Here is a 23,288-nt window from a genome sequence, read left to right as displayed (position 1 = left end):
AAAGGGTGCCACCTTCTTAAATCAATTAAATGCAGCATAAGCAGCCAAATTTGCAATATGTTAATCTTTTTTTTAGTTTCAGAGTTAACAAATGTAATACTTAAAGTAATTCTTATATATTGAATCACGAACTCTCTTTGTTCACTAGATTAAAGTGTATTAAACTGTGTTAATTTTATAGTTTGAAAGTGTATTACTTATGTTATGGTAATACTCAAATATTGAATATCGAACTCTCTTTATTCATCACAGCATATTACATTGTTTGCTAGATAGTATGTCAATATTTATGTCATCATTAGTATTTATTGGTTGAAAAATGCAAATATAACTTACAGAAGAATGAAATTATAATTAAAATGTGTTCTAAGGTCTTATATGAAAGTGAATCACGCGTTAAATTTACAATACTAATTGAACTCATACCTTGCACATTAGTTAATCAATAATTAAAAACACCGGCAATATTTCTATTTAATTTAATTAGCCATTGATTAACGCATCTTCGCTAGCAAATGATTTCAGTAAAGTTATTGTCGATTGCGTCAAATCGCAGCCAATACTCTGACCCGAATACATGTGCGAAAAGCGGATCTTTAATCAATTTATAACTATCTATATATTTAAAGTATTATTTTTATAATATTACTAATATTTTATGGCATATCTACCGATCTCACATTTCTCGCATGCTGCATTAAGTTCTCTCTTCCGCATGAAGAAAAAAACTGTTGCATACTTTTAGACAGCTCAAGAAATTCAAATACTGTGCATACTACTGTGCGGCTTTTCTACCGTCTCGCTGAGTTCCTTCATGCTATCACACTCATGGATCGTATTGAAATTGATGTGCCAGAGATCAGCAATGCTCACAGCAACGGTTTGTTCAAAGTTTCGCAGCAACTCATTGCTGTAGCCACTCACATCGGAGCTGGCAGTGCTGCAACGACGCATAATTACGGCTGAATTGCGACGATAGGTGTTGGGCGTGGGCACCTGACCAACCTGCACTTGCTCCGTATTCCAATAGAAACGATTAAGGAAGCGCATGATCAGGCCATACACCCAGCCAATTGTGGCAATTATGGTTATGGGCAGCAGACGGTGCACCACAGTCAGAGTGCTCAGCAATGGAGAGAAAACCAGAAAAAGGCGACCAAAACTGACCACGGATAGCATCAGCAAGATGCGTTTTGCCGGCGATACCATTTCTCCAGTGCAGGTTGTGAGTACAGCTATGGATGCTGAATTCGCAAACTTTAGCAGCATCCAAAAGATTAGCTCCAAGCCCACGCGTCGGGAATTGCGATCTGAGTGTGAGAGAAGTACTCGACATAAGTGTGAAATAATTCAAGAAATGATCGATATATATTCATGCTTACCGCTATCGGGTAGCAGCCAGACCAGATAGGTGCATAGACCGGCGACAATCATTAGATTGCCAGTCCAACGCCAATAACGACGTGTGTACAATATAAAGTAGAGGCCGACAAACACGCCCATCATTTCAGCAAAGCCCAACGCAGCTGTATTCACATGAACTTGTGCTTCACCCAGGCTGCGAATCATGAGCAGGATAATGTTGTACAAGACCTGAGCACAGCCCCAGATAAAATGAATATAGATGAGTTGTCGGCGCTTTGTTTCTTTATCCCAAATCTGACAATAGCTGATTTTGGGCTCAGCACTCATTTCTGCGGCATAGACAGTCAGTTGAACGTCCATAGTCAGGGGCACCATGCGATTGTTGTGTGTGGCAGATTCTAGAAGGATTACGCAGAGCGGGCTCCACCTGTTGATGGCGCAGCAGCCAACGCGGCGCATCTGTTATCCAGCGATGCAACCAGACGAGCACAATGAGCGATGAAGATATGGCTACATAGAGATGGCTCCAATTGTCAAAGTAGATGGATATGGCTGGAAGCAGCACCAAACCAATCGACCAAAATAGTTCCGATAGTGTGACCACCAGAATCCGTGCCTTGCCCGACGTTATGTCCATCACTTGAGGATGGAAGTCAGCATGAAATAAGTTTGTTGCTTAAGTCTTTTGTTTTCGCTTACGAATCTGATGGCCAGCGGTGTACATGATCGTGCAGCAAACAGATGTGAGGCAACGGAAATAGATGTGCAACTGATAAGTGTCCACGAGACCTGTGAGATTGCCACAGAAGATCTGACCCAACATGCCAAGAAGCATAAGACGTCGCGGACTTATGCTGCTTACGAAAATAACGATTACATAATGCTGACCAATGATAATCTTAAGAAAACTCACTATCTCAGCGCTTGATAAGCCAAAAGACCACCGAGCAAAGCGCCGAGTGCGTGAAAAGATTGCGTGACTGCAACCAAAACGCGCCGCGAACAAATCAAATCGAACTGCGTTATCAACGACTTGTACTCCGTATTGTGTTCCACTTTCTCGCATGGCAGCATTAGCTGTGCTGATGTCGCATTCCATGTCTGGCCGTAGTGTCTCACAAAATTCTGGGACAAACTCTGGGCATAGGCATTGCACACCTGCACACTAAAGAGTCGATCTGTGTTGCGACTATGCAGCATGCTGCCATGAGCCTGCGCTGTGTGGCTGCCATTCCATGTGGCAGGATGACAGACCAGCTCACCCCGTTGGGGATACGGTGCAGTATAGATGATGCAGGCCATGAACCATGCCGTTGGTATTTTGCACAAAAAGATCAGCAGAATTGTTCGCAATTGCCAGCGCCCGAAGCTGCCATTAACGTGCTCCACAATATCCACATTGGGCGGAGCGGATGATCTGCGACGTTGGTAGTTGCTTTTACCTGCTGTCATGATCAGGCTGACATTTACACGCGTACTGAGCTTTTGCTAATTTTTCACCGATGATATGTATTATGCCGCAATGGGGGAAATATTTTAAGTTTGTTTTTGTTGTTAGCTCAGTCCACAAATTGAGTGCAAATTAGTTGACGACGCGTCGTCTCTTTTTACTTTGTATCATAATGAGAACTACGTAAGGCTAAATGCAAATAATAAAGTCTAAAATAAGAATTAATGCCAGATAACGATTTAAAGAAAACATAAATCAAATATTATGTTGAAGACAACATTTAAATTTAAAGTTTAACGGTAGTTTTAATTCCACAAATGAATATTTTTGGACTAGACATTGATATTGATTTATCCATTAATATCAGACATAATCAAGCTATCTTGTGATCATCATTAACGCTTCCATTGATCTGAATAAGAAAGCTACAGTAAAGTGTGCTCAACTGTGAGATACCCGCTAACCCTTCTCAACAAAAGCAAAATAATGGGGTATTATCATTTAAATATATCAAATTAATATACCTAAAATAATTCCGAAAAATGCCGAAAGGTCGATAATACTTTATGGGGTCAAATTACGATCCTTCTGTTTGTTAGCGCAAAGTTATAATAGCCCTCTATTCTTTGCGTTTTGACTTTATAAAAATAATTAAACTTGAATTATTACTGAATGAAACACAACGATAAAGTATTTTTATTGAATTTATTCATTTTTACCTGCATTTAATCGCTTCTCAAAATGTACTCTAGTTTCTCCGAGTACAAATTGCTCAGTTTTGTTGAACTTTCTGATCATGACACTCGAAATTAAAAATTAAATAATCGCTTTGGCATGTTTAGCGCAAAGTCATGTTGTTTATTTATTTATTTATTAAGTTTTTGTTGTGTTGCTATAAAATGGCACATTTCAGATGCCTGCCTACTGAATGCAATTCATTTCTGATCTGATTTCTACATTTTATTATTATGAAATTCGAGTACTCATAGGACTTTTGGGATCAATTTTTCCAAGATATTATGTTCCATATATCATTTAATTATTTTTGTTGCTTAATTCGTTGCATTTATCAATCGAATTGTATTCATTGAATTTTCGTTTGTTGTATTTTCTTTTTATAGTTCTCCAATTCGTTATTGTCTTAAACAATTATGCCAGCTAACAATATTAACGCTTTACTTTTGAATTGTTTGCAACTAATATTCATGTAAAAATGTAAATTTAAAGTTAAGTATTCCATTATATTAATGTTGTATTCTTTATTTTTAAATGATTATACGTTGTGTGATGCTTATGGTATTTACAAAGTACGAATATACTAGAGAGTTAAATAAAATAAATGCGTTTTTGGATCGAAATTAGTTGTTCAGAGCTGAGCACTAAATATACATTGATTTGGCGTTTGCAAAGACATAACATTCACATAACAATAATAAAATAATTAATAATAGTTTAAAATCATATAATTAAATGTGACCTAAGTCTAATGTATGGCGTGTAGTTGATGCGCTGGGTGAATTACAATTATCTTATTCGATCTACAATATTACAATTATGGGATACATGTTGAAGTTTATATACAATACGAGTGTAATGCCTGGAGTGCGACTTATTTTCGAGGAGTGTAGTTAGTTTATAAGTAAATATCTAACAGTTTAATCTTACAGTAAATGTTAAATATGCGCACAGAGATTTATCAATTTTCTGAAAGCAGCTGTAATTAATTGATTATGTATAATCAATGCGCTTTGTGTTTTGATTGAGTTGTTATATTTCGAATTTTGCAGTTTTCAGTAACGTTATGCTTACGACACTAATTTAAAGTCCTTTGTGTTTTTATTTTTTTTTTTTTTTTTTTTTTTTCGAGCATATGCGTGAGTTTTTCACGTTTCTTGCTTCGATTTGTAGTGATGTTACTTGAGGGTTCCGTTTCCTTATGACTAATATCTAGATAATTTTTGGTTTCCTTCATCCATTCGTTCAATGATCCGTGCTGAGCGCATCTTCAATGTTGCTATCCCAATTAAATTCCGTAACGCCTTGTTTAAAGTAGATGTTGCCAAGATTGGCAAATCGTTGCTCAAACTTGGCATCTTTCGCTTTCAGATGTTCAAAGCTGCAACAGAGAAAAGCATACATTTTTATAATTGTAATCGGTTAGAATATAATTCTTAAAATTCAAGATACAGCAGGAGCCTAAAACTTATTCAAATTTTTCACTATTTAAAATTCTTAAAAGGCAACTACCTGAATTTTTAAAGAATCCTACAGCATACCTGTTATCCCATTCATTCCTAAATACTTTTCTAGCTAAACCAAATATACAAATGGATTTAGCATGAACTTGGTACGCAAAAAGTAGATTCATATTCTTTGTAAGAAATCTTTACTTGTGTGCTGTACCTCACATGCAAGAAATAATGGAATTCCTTTACTAAAGGAAGTCTTTGCTTCCTTCCACCCTGCGCATTTGGCTGGGTATTTCCCAAAAGCTACTAGGCTTCTTATGTCAGTAAACACAACGAACTTGTGCACAAATCGAAATTCAATTGTTGTTGCAGCTGCGCTTGGTGCAGCTGTGCAATTAGAGGCAGTCAAGAATACAATTCTTACCTTACCCGGGGCATTGTGCACAAAATGTCATAGGTCATAAGCAGCGATTGTTCAACGTATAACCTAAACGAAAGAACGAAAATACGAATAACCAGAAGACAAAGGGGCAACAGGCAGCAGAGTTTACAACGAACTCAAGGAAAAATCCCGCCACAGACTGCGACCTACGAGCGGATTTAAGTCATTGCAGTGAATGAAAACACTTTTTACAGCCCAAGCTTGTTGATGTCGTTGTTTTTTTTGTACTGCGTCGTAGTTGTGACGAGTCGTACCTTAGTCCACCCTTAAGAAGCGCATGCGCAGCTGCACATCTGCCTTTCTTGGCCGCCCCTTCCGTTCCGCTTCGCCTGAGGAAGCGGCAAGGAAGTTGGGTAACTCGGTTAAGTCGTGCATCAAGTCAGAATAATAATAACACAAAAAAAAGTTCCCATTGAGTGCGTTTGCCACATCGCACGTGTGTCATGTTCAATCTGCGTCGCATCGCTGGGGTTGTTGGCTGGGAAAAATGAAGAAAGTCGGAATCAAAACGAGTTTGCCTCTAATTGTCGTATGCAACAAATGTACATCATGTATTTCATCATATTCATCATCATCGTGCCTTAACTAAATATATATGTGTATTTCTAATAATTCATTATGTAGTTGAAAATTTAGCCTAAAGTTAGCTTTTTGTGATCGTTCTATTGTCCTCGTTGGCGGCTCTACATGTTCCGCGTCTTGAGCACCTGCTTCTGTGGCGGACTTGGCATGTTCTCCTTGCCGCTGGCAAAGAGCAGCGATTTCTTCGGAGTGCTGGTCGCCGACTTGGGAGTGCGCGGTGTGCGTGGACTGTGCGGGGTGCGAGGAGTGCGTGTCTTGGGCGATTTACAGTTGAGGATCTCGTTGAGCTCGCTGTTGTTATCCTGGCGCACACACTTCTCCGAAGAGTTAAGCAGCCACGAGGTGATCTTGTCGCATTCGGCACGCAGCTCGGAGTCGATCAACAGATCCTCAATCTTCTCCAGATCTGTTGTATTCGGTTTGTTTGCTTTGCTCGGGGTTAGCATGGCCACTGTGGGCTGTTGCTTCGACTTGAGGGCAATGTTCTCGAGCTTCAGTTGCTCGCACTCTTCTCGCACCTTCAACAGCAGCTGCTCCTTGTTGTCCAGCTCAAGCTGGGCGAACTGCAGCACTGTGGCGAACTCGTCGAGGGCCTTCTTCATGTCGGCCATGTACAGTTCACGTGTCTCGTCCTTGCGCTTCAGATCGCTGTACATGTCGCAGTAGTGGGCCAACTGTGCGTCCCCATCGATGCGATCCTGGAACGAGTTAGCAATCTTATTGAATTTCGCCAACGTGTCCGATTCGCTGGCAAGCAGCTCGTGCAGCATGGACTCTTTCAACGATACCTCACTCTGCAGTGTCTGCGATGAACTGCGCAACGCTTCAAGTGCCTTCTGCGATTCGTTGAGTTGTTGGCGCAGCTTCTCCGCATCCGCTTGCAATGTCAAATAGCTCTGCTCCAGCGCTCCCTTGGCCAGCTGCACTGACTCCAGCTCGGCCTTGAATTGCTCCACATCAGCATCGGACTTCTTGAGGCGCTCCATTAGAATGTTGACCGTGGAGCGAGTGTTGTTCAGTGTCAGCTGATAGTTGTACTTCTCCGTGATGGTCTTGGCCATATCCTGCTTCAGCTGCACCAGCTGCTGCTGCAGAGTGTCGCTCAGCTGGATGTAGTATTCGATGCCGTTGCGCAGCTGCTCCTCGCACTTCTGCAGCTTCTCGTCACGCTGGCGCAGCATGTCATTGGTGGTCTCCAGCAGCACCATGACATCCTGTTTCTCCAGCTCGATCTTGATGAGCTCGTTTTCGGCCAGCTTCTGGCGTTTGTCCAGCTCAGCGCGCCAATAGCACTTCTCGCGCTCCACAGCACTTTCCAGATCATTCTCGACCTGCTGTTGGACTTGGCAACCGCCTGCTGTTGCTCTGCATGCTTGGCCTTCTCCTGGCACAGCTGACGAATGGTGTCGCAGTGGGCATCGATCTCGCAGCTCTTGTCGAGCAGCTCATCCTGCAGAGAGCGGATCAGCGTGCACTTGTTGGCCAGATCGTTCTTCAGTGTGTTGCGCTCCACACGTAGACACTCCAGCTCTGACTGGCTGACCTTCGCCTCCTGGCCATAGGCAAGAGCATCTTGCTCAATCTGCTGCTTCAGCAGAAGCACATCGGACAACAGCGTCGCATTCTTCGACTGTAAATCCTCGATGAGCTCCATGTGTTGTGTGGTCTTCTGCTGTTCCGAGCTGCAGTTGTCACGTGCCTGGGCTACCTCTGCCTGGAGACCACTGAGCTGCTCCTTCAACTGATCTTGAGCTGTTTGCTGCTGCTCGCAGACTTGCTGCAGTTGCTCATTGGCCAGTTTGTAAGCCTCGTTCTCAGCCAGAAGCTGCTCCACTTGCAGCTCATGTTGTTCGCGTTGCAGTTGCAACTGCTGCTCGAGATTGGCGTAGCGCTCAAGGAGCTGTGTCTGCTCCACTGTCAGCTGCTCGTTGCGTTCCTTGTGGCCCAGATTCTCGGCATTAAGTGCCTGCAGCAGCTGATCCATTTTGGCCGTGGTCTGCTCGTGCTCTTCGCGCATTTTCAGCTCCGTCTCTTTCAGCTGATCAACATGACGACGCACCACATCCAGTTGGCTGAGATAGCTCTCAATGAGCTCGTTCTTGTTGCGTATCTCCTGCTGCAGTGCCTCTTTGCCCTTCAAGCGGTTCGCTGACTTTGCCTCCTTCACTGGTGTAGTTGCTGCCGAGTGCAACGGTGTTGAGGCGGCTGTCGAGGCACCACTCGAAGTGCCAGCGGTCTCAGCTGTGTGGCTAGACGCTGGACGGAAACGTAAGCGCTGTGGCAACGACGGAGTGCGGAAGAGACGCAAACCCTTGCATTTCTTATCCTCCTTGGGTATGGCAAACTCTTTGGCTTCCTTCGAGCTGGAGGCGAAACGCACGGCATCCTTAAAGAACTTCTCAATCTGCTCTTTTCGCTCTGGCGGCGGCACTGTAGCCGCACTAGCTGCTGTGGGTGTGGCACTGCCAGCGGACCCTGCCGAGCTATTCGAGTTGGGCACGGAGCCAGCTGGTGAGCCGCACACGACATCCACATCGTTGAAACGCTTCAATTTAGCTTTGGAGAACGACATGTTGGATAATAGTAGTATTTCTTTTCGTTGGTTGTTAACACTTTGCTTAATTATAGAACAACTTATATTGTTTCAACGTCAATAACAAAAACTCAATAGAACAATGTAAAACACAACTTTTATCTTTTTTTATAATAAAATATTTAACAAATTCTTTGTGTCCGTTTAATTTAGGTAGTACTGTATTTGGTTCGTTGTTGTTTTAGCTATAAAGTTTCGTTCGTTTTTATAATTTAATTTTTTTTTTGTATCCCGCAACCGTAACCCGCCTGCCCCTATAGCTGTAGCTGTTGCTGTAGCTGTGTTCCTACGCGATCTGTTGTCAAAACCTAACTGAAGCGTTGAAAGTTACGACTGCGCAAATGCAGACAGCGCAACGAGGCGATCGAGAAAGAAAAACAACCCTCATGGTATCTTAAGGTACTGAGCAGGGAGGGTAACATACACACACACAGTTGTTGTGTGTCTTGTCCCGTGGTTTGGTGGTGGTTCGTGCCACACTGCTCACACTCAGTCACTCATACACATGCCTCCTTATCTGTATCTTTGTGAACTATAGAAATGTTCTTTTGGCGCGCGCAAATGTTGCAATTGTCAAGACGACATCGGAATCCCTTAGATCCTCTAAGGAACTCTCTATCGCTGCGTGAGAGTGTGTGTGTGTTTTTGTGTCTCACAGCTGCCTAGACACAATCACCTCAATGGTAACGAGGATCGGGTACATCGGCGAAATAACCGTTAGCCCCACCTTCGACAGCACACAGCTGGCAACCAGCATTAAGTTGCACTCAACCCGCATAATTAAAGGAAAATCGAGAAAATGCGCCGCGAATTGAATTGAATTGCGTGGAAAATGATTTGCGTTTGCAATAAATTGAATTGCGACTGCTGATATCAATCCCCTTTATAAAACACCCTATATCAATAGTTTCTTTTGTTGCCCCGCAGAAAAACTGCTGCCGCTGTGTTGTTGTGACATCAAGGAAAATGTCAGCAAAGTACAGGCAACAATTCCTTTAGGTATTTGGTAGAACAACAACTAGGTATAGGTATATAGAGTGGCTTATGCATTGTACTATATATACATGGATTGCGTCTTTGCAGATGCGATAAGAAGCCAATGCATATAACAACTCGTACTGCCAAAGCAAATTGTTTACTTTACCTTTTCCCGCTGTGCGAAGCAATCGCAGCTAGTCAAACGCTCAGCTGGCAGATGTTTTCTTATAATCGTATGTGTGGACATTGCTTCGAGATGCACAACTGCTGTGCTGAGTGCGAAGGACATTAGGTGGTTTTATCAATGCTACAAACAACTTTGCTCAGACACACAAACAAGCCAAACTACAATTAATAGAATTTCTTTACACTTCTTACTGCAAACTTCAGCAAATGTAAGTTACCAGTTAAGAGTGCCGACAATTTCCCATGCCTGACGAAGCATAAACAGAATTAATTCCCCTTTCAATGCGCCAAATATAACGCCATCTAATAGAAGGCGCATTCATTTCATATGGGATCCATTAATTCGATGACGCCATTCTGTTGTCTATGTCTGCGACGCAACAATAACCTTTAGCCAGGCGATGTCAATATAATGCGATCGCTACAAAGAAAGGTCGTTGTTAAGGGGTTTCGCACCCTAACGCGCCACAAAGGCCTTAAAGGACTGACAATGAGTCATCGACCTTAGCAGAAGACAGTAAGCGGGCCGTTGACGAGACGCGCAAGATACGTGCAGCTAAAGCGGCCATAAGGATCGGGTTTCCCCATCCAGACAAACTTGTTATACCGATATGTGAGAAACTAGAAACCGAGAATCTGTTGGGGTTAACACCTCGATGTGGAAACTATCAGCTATTATTGTATTTGTACATAAGCCAATTATCTTCGAACTAATAACGGATATGTAAAAGTCGAAGACACACGGAAAAGAGCATACAATGATGTTTGCAGTTTGCACTGTTCGAAAAAATTCCAAGCTCACATAATGCACATAAGTTATGAGATGATATTCTCCACATTACTTACTTTATCACAGGTTTCGTTACATCGACTTAAATAATTAATGAACATAACATAATTTCTAATTCAATTTTAAATTCTCTTCCTACAAACCACATTAAGCCGATGAAAATGGAATAATTTATTTAAATCACTTTTTAATCGAAATGGGAAATGAATTTAGTTCTTTACATATTAAAAGGAGATTCACATATTATTAGGAGCTGCTTCCCTTATTTGTTTTTAAAGGGATAGGATTTATTCTTCATCTTGCAGTTTGCTAGCTAATTAAGAGTCACATCATTCCCAAGTACTTACCGTTGGAATAGCAAATTCTTGGCAAATGCGTACAGCTCAATGTCCAGGCTATTGAGCTTCTCGATGCGTCGCCGCTGATCTGGTCGCAGATTCGTGACTGCAGCTGCCGAAATGGTTGCATTGTGCTGCTCGAAGGGTATGGCAAAACGCAGGTTGAAGGTCTCTTCAAATATGTATTGGGACATCTGTAAGGTACAAATATTCAACTCAATATTATCTGCATTTGAAAATAGAAAATCGATGAACGCACCTTTTGATATTCCGTCAGTCCAAAGTAGGCCATGGCGGCCAGATTGCGCTTGGCGCTGGCCAACATGACGCGATCGCGTTCGTGTGCCGGCATCGATGATTTGTTGTAGCAGCCGACTAGAGCGAGATCGGCCAACATGCGTGTTTGCCTGTTTGCGGCTAGATTTGATTCGCAGCCAGCAAACTGATCAAGATCCACATCCAGCCAATCTTTACCCTTATAGCAGGGCGGCAGCTCGCTGGCAGTGGCCTGGCGACCCAGACACCAATGGCGCGATCCCTTCCAGGTGGCGCCGCGACGCACATGTCGATACTCGGACATGTAGCGTGAGATCGGTTCGCGAAGCAGCGAAATGTAAAAGTATCGGCGCTTTGCTGTCTCTCCCTCGTTCTTGTCCAGCTCGACGTCCACACAGCTGGTCAACTCCGTCCAGTCGGCGTGCAGCCCACACTTCCAGCCTGTCGAATATCTGGAGAAGAGCCAGTTCTCATTACGATGCGGACGGAAGCAGTAGCAGCGTTTTCGCTGCCGTTGGCACTCGCATGGCCGCTGTAAGGAAATTGTCATTAGTAAAAACACATAAAGGCAAAAAAATGGTGACATTGTGACTTACCTTGAGGTCCAAATCGCGCACCAGATGTCTCCCAAAGGAAGTGCCGCCCGTCTTTTGTATGTGCAGAAAGACCATCACATCGTGGCCGTCCATGTCGAATTGAAAGTCATCATTCAACACATCCTCATAGCTCAGGCCTGCATTGGCTATTATGTTCTGTGGTGCTGAAGATTTCGAGGTAATGGCTGTGCTCCCGCCCACATTGTAATTGTTGTTGTTGTTGTTATTATTGTTGTTGCTGTTGCTGTTGCTGCTCGCCTGATGCATAGCTACAGGCTGGAGTTCATTGTAGGCCAGCATGTCCGAGGATTGAAGTATTACAGCGCGCTTGGAGAGGGCACATACCTGCGGTTCGGGAAGAGAGCAAAAGTGCAAACATTAAAATGCGAGTGCAAAAATGTTGAATGTAATTTCATTACTCGTTTTCATTGCCGTCGTGGGGCTTAAAATTCAATTTATTACCTCCTGCAATATTACATGAATTCCCTTCCCCACATCAGAGCGTGTGTTTGAGTGGGTGTTTATTTGTTTTCAACATTAATTAAATGAACAACAGGATTAAATGCATATTTTTCGTTTGAGCAGCGCGCAGCATTCGAGGCCCGACGGCTGTGAAATCTTCAGGCATGTCAACGCTCTGGACAGGATCTGCACATCTTTTCAGGTTTTTTATTTACTTACTGAAATGCGCACTCTCATTTATTGCATTCACTCAACAGTTATTAACCATGCACTTCAGATATTTGCCTCAATTATTAGCCTTTCATTAATACGATGTAAGTAAATTGACAGTCAGTTGACATAAATTTCGTTGCATACTTTCAGGCTGCAGGAATTCAATGAGTGCTTGCATATTGGAATTCTAATTGGACCGTTGAATGTGCACTAATTGGAGGTATTTGCTTCAAATAGTTTCAGACTCTAAATTGTTTCGAACATAACAATCTCAAATTAAAATTATTAGGCGCAGTTGGCCAAGTTTTCTAGATGACCAAGCGACACATGGTGTTGTGGCTGCCAGGATGTCTAAGTTAAGCCGAAACTAAGCTCTCAGTTTCGTGTATTCAAGTACTTATATGCAATCACAGTGAAGAAAAGTTTCTCGATTAAAATGAGCAACTTTGTCGAAATTCTCTTATCTAACCATTTCCGCTGCCACAAGCTGGAACACAACAAGCGTTAAGAAGGCCGGAACGGAATCAGAGCAAGTAACAATAACAACTGTAATGGGGCAACGGAGAAGCTCATTAAACAATTGGCAGTTGTTTTGGGGTGGTTCATAAGAAATTAAGAACATTTTGGGATTGTGGAGCAGATAGGCTTTATCTTAAAGTTCTGCGAGAACTCGTAATGTGCACATGCTCCAAAAGTTTCATCTTTAAATGACCCAGCCAAGGACCCAGTGAAGTGAGAGAAAAACCATTGAAACCATTTGCAGTTGCAAGTAGCAAAAGTAAAGGTGGTCTACCGCTAGACAGATGAAAACTTTTGAATTTATTACACAACAAAAACAGATATAGCAAAAACAATGGCATCAGGCATTCATTTCGATAACAAATTTAAAGAGGAATAGCCTCGGGCTTCAGGTGACTATTATGATTTGGGTGGGTTATAATTTCTGATATACGATTCCCTACAGGGAATTTATCAAGTGATTGTAAAAATAATAAATAATAATATAATAATAAATTAATGAGCAGAGCGTAAATGCGCATAAAATGCAATTTGCCCAAAATGAGACGAAAATCCACCACTAATGGGTAATTTAATTTTATTTTCGCGCAACCATTTTGGCCAACGCAACTAAAATGGCCTTCATATCATCATCCACAACAACAGCAACATCAAAATAATAACACTCTCGTGTTTGTGTGTGCAACAGCAGCAAGCACTTTGCCGGCGATTTAATTGCTTTTTATAGGCAGACATAAAAAAAATTACATGACTATGACCAACCAACAACGCTATAGCCACAGGTCCAAAACCACCAAACAAATTCCCCTGTCGCCCAGCCCTCTTTTCGGTAAAATGGTGGCAGCGGTCCGTAATAATATAATAATAGTAATCATTTAGTGGGCAAATTTGTCGGATGTTCACGCGCCCGAAAATTCCCATACACACGCAGAAATACACACATACATACGTACATGGCATTATGAGAGTTTATTATGTTAAATGTGTGCGTATTTTTATTGTTAAATATTTAGTGCACACTCTCCTTCATAAGTGTTTTGTGCTATGCCATTTTGTTTCCTTCCATTTGAAAGACTATGTTACTAAGCGGCTCTGAAAAATTATTCACAACTGAATTTTCAGTAATTTGTATTAAGGAATGTTGCATATTTTTTGGCATAAAAGGCTCATAAATTCATGCAAAAAGGTGCAATATTTACTTCCATACCAACTGCACTTTTTAATATTGCCATTTATTTCATTGCATAAATTGAATGCAATTCGAGTTAATAGCTACTTGAAGCCCTATAAAATCGAGCATTTTTGGCCCATGACAGGTGTCAGGCATATGACAAGCCACTTAGCTTACTGTGAAGGCAGTCATAATTCTTGTATCTGCGAGTAAGACACAAAACGCTGGCAGCCAAAAGTCAACTAGAGTAAGCCACAAAAGCCTCAAGTTTGAGCAAGTAAATTAATATTTACGAGTGCGCCACTGAGATTTAAGATTTAACATTATATGCTTTATGAACCACCAGACAAAACCGCACTCAAACTGTGATAGAACACATATCACATCCTCACACTCGCTCTCTGGAAAAGGCTCGTAAATTTAAAGCACTCCGAAAAGTAAACAATAAAAGTTTTTTTTTGTGAATCTCAAGATACAATTTGATGTTGGCAACCATAAAAACGTCAAGAGAAATAGAACAGCAAATGGAAACTGTGAAAATAAGGTACCTCCACATGGCCGTAAAATTCCTTGCAGATTCAAATTAAAGTGCAAACAGCAATCTCACAGTATTCGAGAGAGATTCCAATTCAAGAAGTCCTTACAATTTAATTTATTATCGTAAGACTTGCCAAATGCATTTTATTTTTTTACACATATCGTAATTGCGCCTGTGATATCTGGTAGACATACTGTCAAGAAATTTACATTAAAGAAAAACTTGTTTTCTTACTCTTTTTCTTAAAAACTTACGTGTTTTACTCTGCAGTTCACCAATGACCTCATCATCATCATTATCATTAGATTGCGCCAATAGCGAATAAAAAATGTTTAAAAATATCAGAAATAAAAACTGCAACACGAGTGGAGACATGATTAAAACTGAAGCTAACATTTTTAGATTCACTCAATTAAATAACTTACTTCTAATTGCGATTTTCATGATATCGTTTATGGCTGCTAATGAATTCGCAATGGACAGCAGATACACACTTAAAGGATTGATCGTGACGAACATAGCCATACTTGCAACCGCAACCTAACTTGCAAATGTCAAAGTAATGACATTCATCATCAGGGTAATAGGGCACAGAGCAAGTTGGCTCGTAGCAGCCAACACAGGTGAGCTGCTCATTATCGCCACAGGCTGAAAGGTGTAAGGATAAGCAAGAATTTCGTTAAAATGCACTCCTATAGTTGCCTCTTTAGTTTGCTACGTACGTAGTCCAGTGGGAGCTGCTAGGTCAGCTGCCAACAAGCTGCCGAGCAGTGTTGAAGTTAGACGTGATGCAAATGCAAACAACATGACTCAACAACAAAAGCAAACAACTTGCTTCGGGCATGACTACAACACTAACTCATTTGGCCAACTGACTTTACGCTATTTAAGCAAATTCGACACTGTTGTTATGGCAATTAGCCAAATTTTTCAGGCTCTCAATTAAACTAGAACCATAAATAGTTTATTCATATACCTTGAATAAAAAGCATTGATTTATAATACGTGTTGCTATGGCTATAAATTAACATTAGCAGTAATTCCAAAGGATCGAAGCTATCGATTACAAGTTGTTGACATTTGTAGTTCAGCAGCAACAGCAGTATTTAGTAACGAAATCATTATACAGCAGCCGAAATTTTTACTCAATTTAAACTAAATTGTCTTTTATTATATCTTTAAAAATTTACATTAACTCTATGTCCCATACAATAGAAATAACAACAATATACACTCAAAAAATAAGTATTAAGCAAAATCTAAGACCGATAATGCAAAATGACTTAGTGACATATTCATTTCAACCAATAAAATCGACTGCTTGTTTGGCATAACGTTAAAGGAACATTCCTGCATGATTCGGGTTGGTTTACAAAACGAACCGTTGTCACTCGGTTATGAAAGCCAAGAACATTCGCATTGATAATGCCATTTACCATTTTTGCGACTAACAATTCAAGGGGCTACTCGAAAGCACACAAATCTATATACAATGAAGAACACAAAATGGCCTGCCGAAAGGACCATTCAAATGCCATTCGTAGTACTCACATACTCAAACAAATGCAGGTACAACATAAGCCATGACCATGACGTGTATCGTAAAAGTACCGTTTGCTCAATGTGGCTGGCATGAAAACCGGAAATATAAAAATTAAACATCACAACATGGAAGCTTGCACACACTGGCTAGTAATAAATTACATTACCCTGCTGCATTTTATTATCATTTGAACAAATGCAGGCTATGCAACATACAAAAACACACAATTTCTATAGCAAGGAGAGGTTAGCGCGGGTTTGGTTTTTGAAATTTACAACGTAAATTGTGTAAATTCTGTGCATAAAATTGCTGCTTATTATATTTTAGCATGCCAATGCGATTATTGCACGGCGTTTGTAAATTATTTTTGACTCTCTCAGTCCGATATTCTCACAGTCACGTCATGCCTTTAACCAACAGTAGATTTTAAATGTTTTGCAGCATATTTTTGGGATGCTAATGAAAGTATGCTGAAATTTTGTGGTGATATTTCTAGAAGTTTAAAGCTTTTAATTTCAGTTGGCTATGGCAAATTATTTGTAATAAAATCAAAGGACAAGAAGCACAGAAAAATAATTTCTTGCTTGCATTTCCGATCGCTTTCTACTGAATTGATAATTTAATGTGCGAATATTATAATATGAGTATTGACTAAAGGGTATTTTCTCTTCTCTGACCCCAGTCGCGGTAAACTTATAGCAAACTTATGGCAAACTAAAATATTATATAAACAATAGTGTACATTAAACTTTAGTGCTCAATCAAAAGTTATCATAGTTTAGAACCTTTTGCGTCAGGTGCTACCATCAATTTGCCTCTTCTGAACTATCTGGATTGATGTATTTATTCTGTGTTCGAGACACTTGAGAGTGTGTGTGTGCTGCAAAAGTGTTTGTCATTTCATTTATCAAACTGTGTGTGTGTGTGTGTGAATGGTTGTGATTTCAGGCATTAAATCATTGACAGTTGCTTATGTTTTCAATGGATTTTCTATTATTTGCAGACCCAAATGCTAGACCAGCCAGTTGCAGGAGAAAAAGGCCAACCAGAAATTATGGCAAGTAATTTATTATTTTTTAAAGAACAACGTTGAAAGCTAATCTATTTTAAGTGGCTGTAAAACATTCAAGGCAAACTCGCTTCATCCGCTCTGGAATGTGTGCGTGTGTGCTCCCTAATGAAATGTAGCATAATATTTTCAGTTTAGACGCTGGACGAAATGCACGACTCAGAGTGTGGATGGTGTAAATCCCGAAAATAAGCAAAGACACAAGCAACAACACACACACGTAAACACGTAGATACGGACATACGGACATGAGAAAATCCCCTTGCCTAGGACATAAGAGAGCTGAATAACTGTGGAGAGTCCTGGCTTGCTAGCTGTCCGGCGCTTTTGGTCAATGACCATAAATTCAACTAAAATATATTTTGACATTTTGCACGCAGAAGCTGGCTGATGAGGGGGTGGGTGTAAATGCGGCTTTTGGGGTGTTGGAGTGTGTGTGTGTATTTGTGTGTGGTTTGGCTAGGCCAACAGCTAACTAAGCGTATTGGCCCCAAGGATCTCTGGGTGCAAAAAGAGGCCAAAAGGAGTCGCTCAGTTATATAAAGGTCATTGCAATGATGAAGCAAGGACCAGGCAAGCATTTCCTATGAAGTGTTAACATGCGATAACAGCAGCCCGACTCAACCAAATCAAACACAATGAAGCACAACTGATACTGAACATTCTCATGATAATGATGGCGACGACGATGATGATGATGATGAAGGCTAGGGACGATTCTGGCCAATCCTGTGGACTCGTGAACTCTTATATTTATCACTTATTGCTCCGTCATTTGACATTGTTTCGGTTTTGCAGTGAGTTTCCAAGAAGTAAATGAAGTGAAATGGCTTGAAAACGATGATAAAGCAAATCAATGCTTCACCATTTTCTAGTTATTTTCCTTCAGTTAGAATTTAAGTAAATGTCGAATAAATTTGAAGACGCAGTGCTGGTCGAAGCAATTTAATTGTTCTTTTTATAACTGAAAAAATTCTTTATTTAATGCTCGTAAACCTGGTCAACAAATTGTGGAGGTGTGTACACATAATTGGCGACAGTTGGGGTTCGGGGCGCTTTCTTCACAGGGTCATAAAAATGTGCAAAGTATGTGAAATTCGTTCTCAGATATAAGCATGTATATATACGATATATCCAGCTGCTCAGAAACTTGGCTTTATGCCTTAACAAGCAGCGGCCATAAGGTTTTAATTCAACGCCAGCTTATACAAACAATTTTCTTGTTAAGTGGACTTTTTGAACTCCACTTTTTCGATTTTTTTGCGTCACTTGCGTATTTTCTTTTATAACACACAAGTTCTTGCGTAAATTTAAATGAAATGGGATTTCTTCCTTATAAGCTGATATTGCGCAACAAAAACATGAAAATAGTATTGTTTTTGTTGTTTGCAACCTGGGAGTAGTAAATCATAGTAAGGTAATCCACTAGGCTTTGGAAATGTAACTTACTTCATATACAAAAATCCATCGAGACTATTTCTTTTAACCATCTGTCATAACACACAATGACAAGGGTCTTTACAAGGGCTTTAAAAACAATTTAAGGAAGTCTAGAATAAAGTTAAAGAGCTGATCCACCCTCAATATTTAAAAATGTAATCAGCGTGAACTGTGAAATATTCCAGGAGTTTAATTAATTTTTATTACCCAATTACTTTAATAAATTAGTAGCTCTTGAATCACAAAAATTATGTAACGCTTTCAAGTGTGTTTTTCTAGTAGGTTAAAAACGGTGAGTCTTTAAATTTGACTTTTTGTCTTGTTTGAGGACCAAATTCAATTTTGTGTGACATGGTCAAATGTTTTTCCACAATGTCATTTCCTTGATGTTTTCTTTTATGTTGTTTTTGTTTTTGGTGCCTGAAAAATGCTGATTGAAATGGAGCAAAAACCTACTCGCCTTGTGCGGAAAACGACAAACGGCCTGGGTTTTAGCCATGCCTTTGTTAGCCTCAGTTTATTTATCTTTTCGTTGTTTTTTTTTTAGCTGATTTGATTTGATTTCATGGGTCCCATTGTGCTCGACTCTTTTTTTTTGTAAATGTTCGCACTTTAATCAAATGCTAGCTAATCTTTTGGACAGCAGAAGCAGCATTTGCTGTTGTTGAGGCTGCTGTTATGCCCGTGGGGATTTGTTTTCTTAGGCTTTCGAGGACAATAGGCTAGACAAGTCGTTTAACGCATTACGTATACGCCATCCTGATGCTGATGCCTGCAACAACAACAACAATGAGAACGAGAGCGAGAGCGAGAGCTACAGCGTTTGTGGTTTGCTTAGAAGCTTTAGTTTTGGCGGAAAATGTTTGTCCATTGTGGGGTGAACAAAACTGGCCAGTTAGAGGTAACTTAATTGAGATTTGATATAAATGGAAACTGAAAACCGACTATCGTACATATGCACAAAGTGTCCAATTATAATTTAATTAAATTTTGAAACACAGAATGCATATTTGTTGTTGCCATAAACAAGATCCGAGCACACACAAACTTTTAGATGCATGCCAGACACGTACTCTGCCCCCAGCTGTTGTTGTTGTTGTTGCTGCTGCTGCTTCAGCTGCTGCTGTTTTACATGTGCAACAATGTGACACAACAATGGAGGCGAGTCGTGCAGCAACTCGTGCAACGATCCGCATGAGTGCTAACTGCCACTTCCCTCGGTGCGAATTGGACAGGACAGGAGGCGGGGAAAAGGGGGAGGAGGACAGTTGGCAGACTTTGTGTCAATGTGTTCGCTTGGCTTATTATGCTATTGCATGCAAGGCCGCAACAAATCATGACAAATGAAAGCATAGAGAAAGACATAGAATGTTAAGATATGTGCTAGCATAATGTCAAGGGGGCGTGGCATAGGAAAAACAAATACTCATATATACATACACATGTATGTAGGCGCATAACTAAAGTAGCACACACAAAAATCCAGAAAACATGCACACAATTGTCTTTATTGTTGTTGTTGATGGTTTGCTAACAATTGTTTTACACACATACACACACACACCCGAACACGCATACTAACACAGACAAACTTGTGGACCCTTTTGTTTGACTTACTCCCTTTTGTGTTTATTTATTTACTCAACAACTAGTATATGGCGCCTTTCAGAGCTCATAATGTGTTTATTCCAAGTGTTTATTCAATAAATTTTTCTCATATTCCAAAAGCTTTTAGCTTAGAATCCACATATAAATGTTGCCTTATCAAAAATATTAAATAATAAAGCCACTCATACTATTAAAGCATTTTTTGTTGAAATGTTTACGCCCTTTTTCGGCGTCAACTTACAGCAATCACGTGACACAAACTGATAAACAAATAACCGCAAAATATGAAAAGAAAATAAAATGAAGCTGCAAATTGAATTGTCTTTATGCTTGCAAAATGTAAAATTCGACAGGAATAATTGTAAAATGTTAAATAAATACAATTTAAATGACGTCGACAAAATGGCATGCAATATCAACAATGTGAAGCTTTTCAGCGCGTGTCGATCATAAAATACCCTATCAGTGTTGTTATTGTTAAACAAAAACAAAACCCTTTAAGTATATCTATTGTCAACAGAAGCAGACTGACTTTAATTTCAATTGCAATTCGAAGTTATTGTTTGTTATTATCCATGCATATAAAAGAGTATATATATAGTCAATAAGCTGCATGTAAAAAGTACACAAAATGTTCAATATTTTACATGTTCATGTGTGAAATTACTATAAAGCATAAAACTCAAGTGCGATTAACTTCATGTTGCTCATAATTAAGAATCCTTGTCATGAAATAAAGGGCTAACTGGCTTTTCTAAAGGATGTTTATCAAGTATGTGACAAGAACCGCAGGACATTAACCGTAAAAACCACGAGTAAAGACGAAAGCGTCTAGACACAAAGGGTGGACATCATGTGTGCCAAGAGTAAAAATAGTTTTGAGTACGTTGATTGCATAACTAAATAACATCGAAAAAAATATTTTAAGTTAATTGCATTTTCTGTCAGTGCATTAGAATTTCGTCATACGTCAACTACTGATAAACAAAAATGCACAACAATTTGTTAATAACAAACTAGAAACTATTTACAATATGAGATTAGGCCCCAAACTGGCCTTATATATCAAGTCAGCAGCTGAATGCGCTGACAGTCGTGAAACGCAAGGTAAACAGTTAACAGCTAAAATGGCTAAAACGCTCGTTGCGATTCTCTTTTTCGTTCTGGCAATAACTGCCATTTCAGCAATACAAAGGTGAGTGAAATTTACAAAAACCGAAAGCGACTTCAAAGTGTAATTTTCTTATAGTGAATCTTCAGATGAAGTGCTTCAGTTGGCCTACAATCCAACCTACGATCTGTGGTTCTTTTTGCCAAGTGGCAGACCCGGTAAACTCAGTGCAGAAGTTAAAGATGCCTACAATCAAAGACGACCAGGAGGCGTGTGCTTTAAACAAGTAGATGACTGGTTCTATTGTGCAACTGGAGAAAAAATACAGTAGTACTCACTAATTAGTTATAATTACAATTTCATTGTTGAGCATCCGAAATTACCTGCAAAGAGAGAGAATATATTAATTAAATTAAATTGAAAATATAATTGTCAATATTAAAGTTAAGTGCTGGAAGACTATTCCACACGCTTACGTGTGCATTGACAATAACTGATAGCCAAGACAATAGAACCTAGATAAGAATATTTGTGTGTAATTGATTGTAATTATTCGAAAAGTTGTGGCGTGTTTGAAAATCTTTGATGTCAATTTATTAAGAACGATATGATATTTTCCACCTACAAAAGAACGAATACACAACACACATACATAAGGGAATAGATGTCTGACCACTATGTACTCAAATTAAACTGAAACGTACCAAGAAAAAGATCAAAGACTTGACACAGTTACATGGGAAGTTCTGGCGACATTTCTCATTTTACTAGCAACAATTTAAGAGTATATACATTTGGCTTGCATCTGGCTAACAGAAGTCTATGGATGAGTTAAAGCAAGGGCCGCAAAGAAATTCAAGTTGCAGTTGGTGTTATTATGTTTACTTTGGCCCCGCATTGAGGCTTGGCTCATTGCAACGGGAGGAAAAAAAACGCTGGCATTTCATTGCAACGCCGCGGGGCAGACAGGCAGACAGTTCGCATACATTTGACAGTGCTCCGACACATTTATTTCAATGTTTATATTGTGGTACTGTGCAGCACGCAAAGGGAAATGAAATATGAAATAATTTATGGAAGAAGACGAACGACAACATCTGAGTAGTAGTTTACTTTGTGCAGTCCAAATTTATGATTGGTATCTCGCAGATACGCTTTTAGTCACTTCTGATGGCTTGCTTATTGTTATTGTTATTGTTGGCGTTACTAAACATTATTAAAGGGGAAACCTTAACAGAGACACACCACCACCTCAATACCAAGACAAATTTAATATTTGCGCTTGAATAAAACTTGCAACTTGTTACAGCACAGCAAAATAATGCAGTGCGTGAAAAAGTCAATTCGTTACAATTTTTGTAATTGCAGCTCCGACTTTTATGTGGCGTGGGGACAAAAAGCAAAACACAAGCCAAGTTTCCGACAACTGTTGTCATTGCCCTCAATTCTTTTAGCAGCTATAAAATGTAGCAGACAAAAACCCGAAAATGGAAGAGATGTTAACAGACTTTATTTAGTGGCAAGCTCTAAAAGTATGTCAGACATTTGGTTTAAATCAAATAAGTACTTTCTATATACGCACTGTGTATACTTAACTTTTTGTTGCTTGAGAGTTCTAAATTATCTCATGCTTTTTTTTTATAGAAATAGTGAAGTAATTGGGTTTTATTTAACTTGCAGTATCATGGCAATCAAATAAGATGACTCTGCGAAAAGTTGTCAAATTCGATGCCAAAGAGAGAATTTTTTAATATTTTTTTAATTTTTCGCAAAAGATTCGTGGCAGGCCGCAAACAACTATTTGCAACTAATCAAATTGGCATTCTGAC

At 39.9% G+C, this 23,288-nt stretch overlaps 5 protein-coding genes across 8 annotated transcripts in view; 1 reads left to right on the top strand and 4 right to left on the bottom strand.

Moving 5' to 3' along the window:
* Positions 1–281: 281 nt before the first annotated feature.
* On the bottom strand, positions 282–2,829 carry LOC117576293 (solute carrier family 22 member 19). The gene is given in 5 exon segments (XM_034260943.2): positions 282–1,310; positions 1,383–1,770; positions 1,772–2,004; positions 2,065–2,219; positions 2,279–2,829. Coding segments are annotated over 5 exon segments (1,866 nt in total). The 5' UTR covers positions 2,818–2,829; the 3' UTR covers positions 282–759.
* Positions 2,830–4,644: 1,815 nt separating this feature from the next.
* The window catches only part of LOC117576295 (heparan-sulfate 6-O-sulfotransferase 3-B), an 87,684-nt gene continuing 69,040 nt past the window's right edge, over positions 4,645–23,288 (bottom strand). For 3 of the 4 annotated variants that reach the window (XM_034260947.2, XM_034260948.2, XM_034260949.2), the window contains exons 3-6: positions 11,786–12,130; positions 11,173–11,721; positions 10,923–11,107; positions 4,645–4,931 (exon numbers count right to left, since the gene is read on the bottom strand). In XM_034260947.2, coding sequence (XP_034116838.1) covers positions 4,796–4,931; positions 10,923–11,107; positions 11,173–11,721; positions 11,786–12,130 — 1,215 coding nt within the window. In that variant the 3' untranslated portion in view covers positions 4,645–4,795. Of the gene's footprint in view, positions 4,932–10,922; positions 11,108–11,172; positions 11,722–11,785; positions 12,131–12,247; positions 12,365–23,288 lie in introns of those variants that run through there. The other variant, XM_034260950.2, reaches the window with a different exon arrangement.
* On the bottom strand, positions 5,952–8,955 carry LOC117576292 (myosin-11). Its single transcript, XM_034260942.2, is given in 3 exon segments — positions 5,952–6,726; positions 6,817–7,370; positions 7,373–8,955. Coding segments are annotated over 3 exon segments (2,379 nt in total). The 5' UTR covers positions 8,601–8,955; the 3' UTR covers positions 5,952–6,129.
* LOC117576297 (uncharacterized) lies at positions 14,790–15,659 on the bottom strand. The gene is made up of 4 exons (XM_034260952.2): positions 15,411–15,659; positions 15,114–15,336; positions 14,943–15,042; positions 14,790–14,881 (listed from the first exon to the last, which is right to left on the bottom strand). The coding sequence occupies exons 1-2, from the start codon at positions 15,493–15,495 to the stop codon at positions 15,116–15,118; spliced, it is 306 nt and encodes a 101-aa protein (XP_034116843.1). The 5' UTR covers positions 15,496–15,659; the 3' UTR covers positions 14,790–14,881; positions 14,943–15,042; positions 15,114–15,115.
* On the top strand, positions 21,323–21,902 carry LOC117576298 (uncharacterized). The gene is made up of 2 exons (XM_034260953.2): positions 21,323–21,543; positions 21,598–21,902. The coding sequence occupies exons 1-2, from the start codon at positions 21,383–21,385 to the stop codon at positions 21,788–21,790; spliced, it is 354 nt and encodes a 117-aa protein (XP_034116844.2). The 5' UTR covers positions 21,323–21,382; the 3' UTR covers positions 21,791–21,902.

This window comes from Drosophila albomicans, chromosome 2R (assembly GCF_009650485.2).
Source record: "Drosophila albomicans strain 15112-1751.03 chromosome 2R, ASM965048v2, whole genome shotgun sequence".
Lineage (NCBI taxonomy): Eukaryota > Metazoa > Arthropoda > Insecta > Diptera > Drosophilidae > Drosophila > Drosophila albomicans.
This window is presented reverse-complemented; position numbering and strand designations above follow the sequence as displayed.